At 46.9% G+C, this 13330-nt stretch overlaps 1 protein-coding gene across 3 annotated transcripts in view; it reads right to left on the reverse strand.

Moving 5' to 3' along the window:
* The window catches only part of ST3GAL3 (ST3 beta-galactoside alpha-2,3-sialyltransferase 3), a 388593-nt gene that overhangs the window by 131367 nt on the left and 243896 nt on the right, over positions 1-13330 (reverse strand). For all 3 annotated transcript variants that reach the window (XM_043520913.1, XM_037906926.2, XM_043520914.1), the window contains one exon: positions 7283-7377. In XM_043520913.1, coding sequence (XP_043376848.1) covers positions 7283-7377 — 95 coding nt within the window. The remainder of the gene's footprint in view (positions 1-7282; positions 7378-13330) is intronic.

Below are 13330 nucleotides of genomic sequence, written 5' to 3' on the forward strand. Positions count from 1 at the left end.
ATTCATGCCAGGAAGCCAGATGTGCAGGAGACATTGCTATGCAACTAGAGTGCACGGAGAAGGGAAGGGGAGCAAGCTTTTTTGATGGTACTCTGATACACTAGCTCTAGCCTGCCCTTGAATTCAATGGGCGTGCCTACGCTGCAAAGGAAACCCCCGGCTGACCCATGCCGGTTGACTTGGGCTCGCGGGGCTCAGGCTGAGGGGCCGTTTCATTGCAGTGCAGACTTCCAGGCTCGGGCAGCTCTGGGACCCTGCCACCTCGCAAGGTTCTAGAACCCGGGCTTCAGTCTGAGCCCAGAACTTTGCACAGCAATGAAAGGGCCCCACAGCCGGAGTCAGCTGGCACGGGCCAGCAGCGGGTGTCTAACTGATGTGTAGACAAACCCTATATTTCCATTGAGAGAGCAGAGCTTTCTAGTCAGATAAAAAACAGAAAGTAGCTGGGCAGCTCTTAACCCAGAGTTTCTCCCAGATGCACTGACAGACCAAGGAAACCATCCAAACATACAACCAGGCACAAGAACAACAATTAACCACTGCAGAAGACAGCAATTAGGCTGTGTGCCCAGGCAAAGCCTGAGATTTCTTTGTCATGCAATCTGTCACTAATTCCGGATGTCACTCTTGCTGCGGGGAGGGAGCAAGTCCCCTTCTCAGTGCTGTATTTTACATTAAATAAAACCAAAATGCATCAGAGATGAACTTCCTATTTTCTTATTACAGCTGAAAAAAAAAATCATTTAGATCCCAGAGTGGAATGCAAATTATGGGATGGTGACAGGACCATCCCGCCCAGTGGAACAGATATCACCTCAAAAGGCAAACAGGTTTCAGTGCCAGCAAAGCAGGCCCTCTGCATAAAAAAAGCTCTAGAGGAAACAAAGATAATTGAAGAGCGGCAATTACTGCTAAACAATGACACGATTCCTGGCTAAATACACGGAGGAGAGATTAACACATTAAATTATGTTTGTTTAGTTTTTAAGCCAAAAGCATTTGACACAGTGTAAACGGAGATCCAGCAAAGAAGCCTGCTAATTCTCCCTTTCTCACATCAGAGACCACAGACAGATACTAGCCACACTTCTCTGCTTAATCACTTTTTATACAACTTAAGATGCACCTAGTGACAAATGCTATTGATTGAGATTTCCAAAAATATCTAAGGAGTCCTCCGATCTTGCTCACTGTCCCTCTATACTCCAGATAACCCAGCTGAGGGAGGTGGATTCCTCTAGTGTTACTAGTCTCACTGAAAAAACAATGAGGAATCCTTGTGGCACCTTAGAGGTTCACAAATTTATTCCTCGTTTTTGCTGATTCAGAGGGGTAGCCGTGTTAGTCTGTAACTAGTCTCTCTGGTGCTGTAAGCCCTTTTTGCATTGTTTGTTCACTGAAGAATCCTGCCCATAAAGCAGTGTACATGTCAGAGAAACCCCAGAGGTCCCTTGACCCTGCATGCACACTCACCCCAGTATAACCTTCCATGCCAACAGAGGAGTGCTGCCAGAAACTTGTACAAAGAGAAAAGAAGAAATTTCATCTGAAAAAAACCCCAAACAGTTAAACTGCTCAGGATTCCTGGAACCATGCCACCCTGTGCTGTGATCGCCTCTTTCCTCATAAAATAAGCCCCGGGACTGAACTCAGATAGTGCTTGGTGGGAAACACCCTTAAGGGAAAACCTAGACACTGTATAAAGATACAACGAGGAGTCCGGTGGCACCTTAAAGACTAACAGATTTATTGGGGCATAAGCTTTCGTGGGTTAAAAAACACTTCAGATGCATGGAGTGAAAATTACAGATACTGGCATAGATATCTGCAATTTTCACTCCATTCATCTGAAGAAGTGGGGTTTTTTTACCCACGGAAGCTTATGCCCCAACAAATCTGTTAGTCTTTAAGGTGCCACCAGACTCCTCGTTGTTTCTGTGGATACAGACTGACCCGGCTACCCCTCGGATACTAGACCCTGTATAGGAAATGGTGATGGTTCTCCAGTAGGTGGCACTTCCAGGGTACCGGCAGCGCCAAGTCTCAGAGCATGGGTCAGTTGACTCGGGCTTGCAGGGTTCAGGCTTGGTCTCGAACTCAGGAGCTGAGACCCTGCTGCATCATGGGGTTTCCGAACTCAGGCTCCAGCCCGAGCACCCACACTGCAATTTTTAGCCCCACGCTCCAAGCTTGAATTAGCAGCCCCAGGCCAATCGCAGCCAGGACGCTGTCTTTTATTGCAGTGTAGACATACTGAATCAATGCCATAACACAGAGGGTGCGGTGCCGCTGGAGAGGTCAGCAGTAGGAGTTCCCAGGACACTTTGTGTCAAGAGTTTCGGTATCCTTGGCTATTTTAATCTGGGTAATTTCATTCCGCGGCCTCCAAGCACCCTAGCAATTTCAATTAGATATTATATCCTTCACTTCCTGTCCCAGAACAGCTACCGCATTTCACCTCAGAGGTGGGGGAAGTAAATTTATAGAAACACAAGGCCAATTAAGGAGAAATTATTGAACAGAATTTAAATATACAAAAATTCTTGATCTCTTGGATGGCTCATCAGGGATCTGAGTCTGTGACTGCACCAGACTGCAAACTCTGCCACTTGCAATTATGCATCCTATTTCCAGGCTTTAGCCAAGTCACTACAAGGAGGCAGCGAAATTCACAATGGAAATAAAATGCACGTTTTTAACAGCAAGTGTAACCAAACTTTGGAATGGATTACCTAGGGATGTGGCAAATTCTCTAGCACTTGGAGTCTTTAAATCACGATTGGATTACCTTCTAAAAAGACAATCTAGTTCAGCCACAAATTATTGGTGTAAAAGCAGGAATCACGGGATGAAATCTAGGGCCTGTGTTATGCAGAAGTAGGGTTGTCAGCTTTTTAAGTTCTGAAAACCAATACCTCCACACCCCATCTCTTCCCCCAGAGGCCCCGCCCCCGCCCCTCTTCTTTTCCCAAAGCCCCGCCCCTGCTCCGCCTCTTTCCTTGAGGCCCTGCTCCCCACTCACTCTTCTCCCACTTCCCCCCCATTACTCGCTGCTCTCCCACCTCCTCATCCCTCAATCCTCTCCACTTCTCCCCCACCCCAGCTGGGTTCCCTCTGCTCCGGGCTAGAATGGGAGCTGCAGCCTGACATGGCACCTGCTGCCTGCCCACCCACGAGATGCAGGTAGGAAGGGCCCCAGCTGAGCAGGGGCTGTTGTGGGTTGATGATCTGGCACACACCCCCGCCTGGGGTAACCAGACTTTTGGTATTGGGTCCTATGGACACTGCCAGGTCCTCTATTCGAATGGATTTTCCAGGCAAAAACTGGACACCTGGCAACCCTATGCAGATTAGACTAGATGATCATGATGGTCCCTTCTGGTCTTAAAACCTATGACTGGACACATTTGCTCAGAAACATGACCTATCTGGATATCTACCTTCTTGGGAACCAGACATACTGGGAGAGGGATCCCAGGTTGGGATGTAAACAGGTTTCCTGGCTCTGTGAGATCAGAAATAACTATACAACCACCCCTAAAAATAGATGAGAAGTATATTTGTCTCAGACAGTTTGAGGGACTTGGGGCAACGGGATCAAACTTTGTTCTGATTCTATCATGGTCAGGATCTTTGCTTAGCCGAGGTGCCAGAGAGATTTCTCCACAATACTGTCTATTTCCAATGACTTGTATAAAAGAACTGGTAGCTCATTGTTCAGCAAAGCTCTCCACAGGACTTTCAACTGTGTACCTCAGGTGAAAAAGTTCTTGTCCACTACCTCCTGCTCCAGGGACCATTCATGGCGAGTCTACTACTGAGCAGCTTAGCCTGTTTGCATGTGTGTTTCTCTTACCTAGCAGGTAACTGATCACCAGGAAAGTTTGCACTGCGAACTGCCAAGCCTGCAGGCATTCCTGGCAGGGTAGGTGGGCTCCCAGTGCCTCACCGCTTGATTATGAAGAACATATGATGGGCTCACAGCCACACCCAGTCTCTGAAGGTCCTCACCTAGTCAGGGCTACACTCACCTTGAGGACCTTTATGGGCAACTGTTCTTCTTGACGTGACTCAGCACATTGGCCTGTGAAGAGGGATTTCACAGCCTAGGGCCAAATTAAGAAGTGAAGCCCTGAGGAAAGGGGGATCTTACTGGTGCAGCTATGTGGAGGTCTCTGCAATGGAGTGTGCAAAGTGAATGTTTCACATCTGGAGATGGAACTGTCTTTACAATGAGATTTCTCACAGAAAATTAGGATTCCTCCTGAACTGTGTCAGAATAATCAGCACGCTGCCTTCTGTTGATGTGATAGTGTATGAAGAGCTTGTAACACTGGCCTGTGCCTTTCTGACCCAGTTCTAGCCTTTGACTCTCAACTTATATAGACATGTTACCCCAAAGTAGTACAGGTCTGTAAACAGGACTCTGCAAGATCGTTCCTGCCTGGAACCCTCATGAATAAACCAGAGACCAGGTGAAACAGGGCCTGCTACAGATTTCATTTCAAAGACACAAGCACTGAACAAAAGGCCATGAATTCAAAAGCCCTTCAGAGTTCAAAGCTTGGAACACAGAAAGCAGCTTCAATAATACAAGGGAGAATGGGAGGGTTCTGCCTGAAAAATTGTTGATTCCATTGTATCATTATCTTTAAGTAATTAGATCAGAGTGTAATTATTGGGTAGGAATCTCCAGGAATGCCCTGAATACTAGGAGGACAGCAAACCCTTCCTGTAACATTACTTCAAAAATTAGCCTCCTGCACGTGGACTAGACCATGATGAGATTCACAAGTCCTCAGTAAAACCTTTCCGACCTCAGCCTAGGTGGAGCTGGTGCCAATAAACACCCAATACCTTTCACAAGGTAGATGTTGTAGGGAAATTCCAACTCTGAGCATTAAGGGGCTTCCTACCACACCGAACAGAACCCCACCCTATCAGTTTCAACGTACGCATATCTTCTCCTAATTTCCTGAGCTATCCAGTCTGCTCTGTCTTTCCCACGCACACCACAGCTCTGACAGTCTTCAGCTTGCACAAGCACGGTGACTTATCTCCACACTGCCTGCCTAGGTCAGTTGTTTGGATATCATTAGACGTGCTCTGACTGAAGGCCCTAATGAGGTGCTGATCCCATCATCAAGTCACTCAATTCATCCAGAACGTGTCCCGTGGGATGGCTAGAAAAGACTGATGCACGAATTCCAAGTGACGTGTGACACAAAAGGGGCGCCATTCGCATCGCTAGAACTCTCAGCCTGTCAGCACAGCCATTAGAAACCCTGCTTTACACAGATTTATAATTCATCCCTCCCACACACAGAAATTGCTCTAGACTGAAACTTGGCATAAAGTTTAGTCCCAGGAGGGCATTAAAAAAACCCATTCAGCTGTTTCCGTCCCATTGCTTCAGCTCTCAGCCATTTAAATAATGGCAATTTCTCATTTCTCTTCTTAACTGAGGAAATCCAACATAAAACAACAGATTTACATAACACTGGTGGTGACACAAGCTGGCAGCAGCCAGGAAACCCAGAGCAAAAGCTGCCAAAGCCACTCAGTCATCTCTCTCTGGCAAGTTTCTCCATTTGGATTCAGTTTAGCAAAATGAGTTTTATTAGGCCTGGCTGCAGTCATGCGTAATCTTCAAACCTCATCCCCAGCCCGGTCAGGACGCCTGCCCCTGCCCTTGTACGCCTCGGGTGCCTGCTTCAAGCAAAGATCCCCTCTTGTGGCTGATGCAGCATTCCCACTTGTGCTTCCACTGTCGCTCCTAGTGGCCTGTACAGCAATCCCTTCTGGCTGACGTACCCAGCAGTAATCACTTTTCACCGAGCTGGGAGGGAAACGTACAAACCGTAGGGGAGAAGGACTACACTGCGAGTCAGAAGAACCTGGTCAACAAAGTCTGAGCTTTGATCAGAGCCTCTTTGTTCCTACTACTGCCACGTTCAGCTAACTGAACCCGCCACCAAGCCTCAACTAAGACACAGGCACCCTAGGGCCATGCCTAAGACCGCCCCAGTTCGCGGTTACATCAGAATCTAATCTAAAGCTTTAACTTTAAGCAGGAAAAAAGAAATTTCTAGCCCTCATGGTTGTGAAAAAACTTGAAAATGTGACCCACATGTAAGTGAAGCAGCAACATCTGCCAGGGTCTGTTGACAATCTGAAATGATAGCTCAGAGGTGTGAACTGCTCCATTCATGTCACTAGGTGGTAAGCCTGAGATCCACTGCTCGAGGGAAGGGGACGACCATGCACACCAACACCTCACCAGTAGAGAACTGTGGCATGGAAGGAGAAGAAGAATGAAAGGAGGCCTGTTCCACTCACCCAAATAGGCACACACCTTGGCTACAGGGGCAGGTAATTGCCCACGCTTCCCTGCTGCCACACCGGCCTTTCTCAGGAAGGAGGAGGGGAGCTACCTCGCCACCAGCACTCCAAATGGTTGGGCAGGACCATGGGAATGGACCCGTGCCCCACCATCATCACCATGTTATGATGTTCCCAGGGCCCCAGTTTGCTTTCATGTGACCCGCCCTGCCTTATCTCCAACAAGGAGATTTTAGACCAGATTACTACCCCACAGAGAGAAGCGCTCTTCTCACTGCTTTCAGTATATTCTACCACCAGCCACATGGCTCCAAATATCACAGCCACAGGAATAAAAGCTAATGATAAGGGTCACGTTTTCTGTCTTTCGTATACTAAGCCCATCACTGTGGTACCTGAGTGGGTTTTCTGGGTCCGTTGTGGATCCTCAGGGAACCCACAAGTAACCTAACTATGTAGGCACGTATACAGAGATAATCATCAGCCAGTGGTCACACCAGGGCTCTGCAAACCTACCAGCAAGCAGTGCTACCCGCCCTTCTGTCTGTGGCCAATTAGAATGATTTTCAAATCAGTCTGGTGCCTGAAGGGGCATTTCGGCTGCTTCTGCCAGCCATATTACTATAAACCAACACCCTTGGTGACACTGGAATATTGTACATACTAGTAGAGTGCTCTGCATAACACGGGCACTGCCGCACTTCAATTTTCACTGGGGTCTTAACTGTGCTCCCAAACGCCAGCTTCTAGGGCACACGCCCTGGCTGTGCTGTGCTGGTCTCTCAGAACAGGCATATGTGCACCACACTCAAACCGGAAAGAAACCCCAGCACAACAGATCAAACCACTCTGCGCTTACAAAACAAAACAAACCTGCAGGGCACATTTCCTGACTCCACAACCGTATCTGCTCTCCCACTGACATACAGTTTCATCATACCTTGTCCTTTAATTCCAAAGGGAGGTACAAAGTCCCTGATCCGTGCCCACTTTTTGAAGGAATCATCCAAGAACATTGGTGCTGGCTTGGAGAACCTGAAAAACAAAACAAGAGACGCACAAATGTGAACCAGGGGAGGAATAACTTTCTGTAGGAGGCTCTGGGGACTCACTGCCCAAGTGCTGATTGCATACTCTCAGAAGGAAAACAACTGTAGGTCTGTTGTCAAGTTTTATTACTACCTCGGAATCCACCCACAGAGGAACCAACACGAGTTTCATGCAGGAGCTGGGTTTTCTGAGACAACCGTGGCACTTCACAAACCTGCAACTCACTTCCCACTCAGCAGGTTAGAAAGCCCTGCCAGGTGAGCTTAGTTACCGCAAGTCAGGAGACTCTCAGAGACACCGAAACTATCCAAGTTAGAATGAGTTTTAGTTGATGTTAACAAGACACTGCCTCGTTCTTAACACAGAATCTGCTGCGGCAGAGGGTAGTAGACGGAGAGCCTAAATTGTTCATCTCATATAACAACGACCTTCTGATTAAAATAGCAAAGAGGGGCTGCTCAGCAAGACAACACAGACATGAGCACCAAAGACTTAATCCCTAATCAATTAAACCACAAGCCTGTCTGTCTGGGATAACTGACGCTTGCCAGGACTGGCACTCTGGCAAGCCTCTGTGGGCACAGCAGTGCCTGGAGCACTTTTCTTGGAAGTCGAGGTCCACCTGCGAGGGCACAGGCAAGCGTGGGTGCTCACGCAGACCTGGGTGCAAAGATGTACATGTAGGTAGAGCTGCACCAGTGTGTTTGTGGTGTATTTTAGATACAGATGCAGAAGTATGACTGTGAGTATCTGAATGTGCAGGGTGAGTTGTGAAAGTAGATAAAGGGGCTCTACATAGGTGGCTGCTTACGTCTGGTCCCTGCATGCAGAGCTACTGTCTGAGCCAGCACACAAACACAAGAAGGCAAACGTGGCTGAGGAGGCTGCGAAATAGAACTTAGTAGTTTACAGAGCCTGGAAACAGATGCAGTTCTTCTCTTCTCTCATCAGGAATATCCAGTCGCTAAACTTATAAACGATCCAGGAGACCTGCCACACCAAGCCAAACAAGTACCCTGCCTCCAGAACCACTTACAAATGAAAGAGAACTTGCCCTTAACTACTGGGACTGAAAGCCTGTGGAAACATTCCCGCTAGGGAGAGACAACCGCCAGTTTGTTCTTTTCTGGATGAAGAATCACTGGCCTGCAGCTAAGACAATGCCAGTCTGAAGGAAAAGGTCACCACGCTATCATGCAGGAGCGACTCTGGAAATATTAGCTCCCAAGAGAGGCCGGAGTCGAGGACAGATTTAGAGGCCTGGCGGGAACACCAGTCAGCACGGAGTGCAGCAGGAGCATTCCCCAGGAAGTGCAGCAGAACCTGAGAGTTACGAACGCCGCAGGAGCGGACGTGTTTGTATCTCTGAAATGTTCATAACTCTGAACAAAACATTATGGTTGCTCCTGAAAAAGTTTACAACTGAACAGTGACTTAATACAGCTTTGAAACTTTACTATGCAGAAACAAAATGCTGCTTTTCCCGTATTTTTTTTTTACTAGTTTATGTTTAACACAGCACTGTATTATATTTGCATTTTTTTGGTCTCTGCTGCGGCCTGATTGTGCACTTCCAGTTCGAAATGAGGTGTGTGGCTGACTGGTCAGTTCGCAACTCTGAGGTTCTACTGTATACAAACCCTGTCAGAAATCTGTTCATTTCAGAGCATTAACACAGCAGCAGCAGCAGCCTACCAATGCAAAACTGAAAAGCAAGCTGTGAAAAAGCATGAAAGCTGCAGGTGAAGCTAGGAAAGAAAGGCAACACAGCCACTTTCAGATCCTAACACAACCAGCCTCCCAACTGCCTCCTCTCAGGGAGTAACTACAGCCTGCCTTCCTGCAGCCCCCCCTTGCTACTTACAGCTCCTGGGCTTTTTACAGGCCCCTCCTGTTCCCTCCCAGCTGCGCCTGCCTCTAATTAGATGCTCATGCAACCTTAACGCTACTCTCTTCCAGTAATGCCCCAATATGCCTCATTAACACACAGACCTTTACTCTGCCAACCCCACAGCACTAAAATGTATGACCTGTTCACCTCCTTTTACAACCCTTCACCGTCACCCACAGGATTCCACCTACTGCTGTTAAAGGACAACAACAGCAAAGGGTTTTTGAACAGGAAAAGCGGTGTTGTTGGTAGGAGTTAATAGTCATTTAGGTAGCTGTACATATCATCTCCTGCAATTTGTACACTGAGCCAACCAGGCCCGCCTCTCCCTACATCAGCTGGGTCCCACGGGCCCTGCTCTGACACACCTCCGCAGCTATGTCCCAACCCATTCACTCCCCTCTCCAACCTGCCCCTCACGCCAGTTCTGTACCAAGGCCCCCCCCACCGCAAGGGAACACATCACCCTTAAGTAGTTCGCTCCCTGGTATACAAAGGTTTCTACTGCTGTTACTCCTCACCCTCTTGTAACCTGACTTACAGACAGTGCATTGAGCAAAGGACAAGCACGTTACAGCCGAATGGTGTTCCTGGTCGTGTTTCAGAATGGTTGGCGGGGGCAGTTTGTGGCATGGCTGGCAAGAGACATCACAGACTGGGTTTCTGTTCCGAAACATTGACAGCTTTACGTTTGAGAGAGAGAACCTCTGACCACTGACCAATAGGCGTACACCCTCTCTGAGAACCAGTGAAGTGTCAGAGATCCTAATGTTTCTCTGCCACCCCGTACGTTTTCTGGTCAGCCACGAACCCTCCGATTTCCATGGGTGGTACTGCAGATGCTCTCCACCCTAACCTCCAAGGGTTAGCAGCCTGTGCCGTAAGCTTGGCGTCAGTCTCTAAACAATCAAGTAACAAAACAGCAACTCAGGATTAGTTGTCGGCACCTTTAAACGAAGAGAAAAATTCCCTCAAACCTTCAAAATGCAAGCGCTTAAGTGCAGCGCTTAGACCAAGACCCTGCCTGGGCAAGTCTCACCCAGCTCAGCCTCTGAGCAAAACTGGCCTGCTGGTTCTTGATTGGTCCGTGTTCCTCTTGGCCCTTCTCGGCCTCTGGAGGATTGTCTTCTTGGCTACCCACTCTGAATGGATTTTCCTCAGGCAGGGCGTGTCAGTCCAGCAGGGACCAAAGAAGGCTTTGATCCTATTCCCCCCAAAATAAAATTAACATCATTACGCACCAGTTGTAACAACCTCCAGCCATTCAGTCCAAAACTCCTTTTGCTTTACTTGTGGGCTTGTGATTAACTTATCCTTCCTTATGGTACTTGAAAGGTGAGTTCACAGCCAGTAATCTCAACTCGGTCTGTGATTCATCCAGCTGTCAGTACCTCTCAGTTTAACAGCTCAAGGCAGCAGAAGGAAACTGAATTTTTTGGGACAGCCTGTAACTTGGGAACCTTTCTGTCAAATGACCCCAAATTTGGATCATTAATACTACCCTGTGGCCCACGAGGCACATCAAATTTCAAAGCACTCCAAGTAACCATTTACATTTTAGAGCACTTAAAAGAGTCGAGCTTTAAAACATATAAAATGGTGAGCTGGAAACCCACTAGCCGTTTTTCTGTATTGGTGTATGCACACGGTAAAAATGTATATTTTCTTAACTATCACTCTCAGTGTAGGTCCCCCCAAGATTTAGAGGGCGCCACGCGCTACCTTGCATAAAAATGGACAGAACCATTGAAACAGCTCTGACCCTGCATGACATCAATAGCTGGATTTTTAAATCTGCACACAAAACCCCCCAAAACAAACAAAAATCCAAGCCCCTAGAAACTTTTTGAAAAATGGCTATTAAGCAGAAGTTGTGACAACCTTATACTCTAGCTCTTCCCCTCCTACACACTCATATGACCAGCTGTTCTGCACGTCACTTTTTGAGGAATCTCAAATAATCTGAAGTTGGTACTTCACACATTTTCAGACTGTTTCCAATAGACCATGCCCAAGTGAACTACTAGAAATATGTGATGAAGACCCACCTCTGGAGTTTGATATTGATTGAGCAGCTATTACAATGGAAGACATTAGAAAAGTCATCAGTAAATGCAAAAACGGGGAAGATGCTGACATCGTTACTGGAGAGACATTTATAGCAAATGATGAAACTTTACTTGCGTTTTTGGATAAAATATGGAATGAAGAAAAGAACCCAGCCCAATGGAAGAGAGGCCTTAGAGCAAAGTTGCCAAAGAAGGGTGCCTTACCAACAGCAATAACTGGAGAGGAATCACATCACTCTCAGAGTCTGAGGAAATCACGTGCAGCACCCTCCTAGAAGGTAACAAGAAACAAATGAATCTCCAACTCAGAGAAACAAGCAGGGCTTAGAACACTGGGATCACGTGCAGACCACAGTGTTGTTCTCAGACCAACACCCCTTGTGATCATTTTTACAGATTTCCAGAATGCTTTTGACAACGTACGCAGAGATAGACTTTGTCTCTGAGTTGGAGATTCATTTGTTTCTTGTTACCTTCCAGGAGAATGCCACACATGATTACCCCAGGCTCTGAGAGTGATGTGATTCCTCTCCAGTTATTGCAATTGGTAAGGCCACCCTTCTTTGGCAACTTTACTAGAAGGCCTCCCTTCCATTGGGCTGGGTTCTTTTCTTTGTTCCGTATTTATTCAAAAACCAAGGAAAACGTCATCATTTGCTTTAAATAGTATGGCACGTTACTGAATACCAGAAAAATAATGATCATACAGATCCTTGGCTACTGTAATGCTGAATATGCAGTCAGAGATGGTGACGACATCAGCCAATGGTTTTCAATGACAACTGGAGTAAGAAAAGGATGTACTAAGGCCCCCTTCTGTTTGCACTGGTCATTGACTCTGTCATGAGGAAAGTAACCACAGAAGGCAACAGAGGAATTCGATGGACAAATGATAAAGCACAGTTGGATGACCTTAGGTTTGCTGATGACACAGCTTAGTTCAACACACAAGTTAATGGGAAAAAAGGCCCAGTTTTGGCATACATAGCCCAACAAGTTTGTATGTTTGCAACGAGGGGAAGACAAAATATATGGCTCTGAATGTCCCAAAAGCAACCATCAGAGTACACTGAGAAACACTAGAAGAAGTTAGTCATTTTACCTATCGAGGGAGTGAGATGTGCAGTGTTGGTGACACCATGCTAGATGTCAAGCAACTAATACGTAAAGCAGCAAACAACTTTCATAAACTTGAAAAGATTTGAAAAAGTAGCATGACTGGCACTGATAAAACTATGAATTTTTAACACCGGCATCATGTCTGTCATAAGAACATAAGAACAGCCATACTGGGTCAGACCAATGGTCTGTTTATCCCAGTACCCTGTCTCCAACCATGGCCAAAGCATCAGGGAGTGTTCAGAACAGTGCAATTATGGAGTGATCCACCCGTCTTCCACTTACAGCTTCTGATATTAGAAAATAAGAACAGCCATATTGGGTCAGACCAATGGTCCATCTAGCCCAGCATCCTGTCTACCAACAGTGGCCAATGCCAGGTGCTTCAGAGGGAATGAACAGAACAAGTAATCATCAAGTGATCCATCCCCTGTCGCCCATTCCCAGCTTCTGGGAAACAGAGGCTAGGAACACCATCCCTGCCCATCCTGGCTAAGAACCACTGATGGACCTATCCTCCGTGAATTTATCTGGTTCTTTTTTGAACCCAATTATAGTCTTGGCCTTCACAACATCCTCTGACAAAGAGTCCACAGGTTGACTGTGCATTGTGTGAACAAATACCGCCTTTTGTTTGCTTTAATTTCATAGGGTGGCCCCTAGTTCTTGTGTAATGAGGAATAAACAACACTTCTTTATGCACTTTCTCCACACCAGTCATGATTTTATAGACCTCTATCATATTCCCCTTACTCACCTCTTTTCAAAGCTGAAAAGTCCCAGTCTTATAATTTCTCCTCTACTCCTGGGAGAATTCTGCGTCACTGTGCATGTGCAGAATTCATGAGCCTCACAGATT

The sequence above is a fragment of the Chelonia mydas genome, chromosome 8 (genome assembly GCF_015237465.2).
Source record: "Chelonia mydas isolate rCheMyd1 chromosome 8, rCheMyd1.pri.v2, whole genome shotgun sequence".
In the NCBI taxonomy this organism is placed as follows: Eukaryota; Metazoa; Chordata; order Testudines; family Cheloniidae; genus Chelonia; species Chelonia mydas.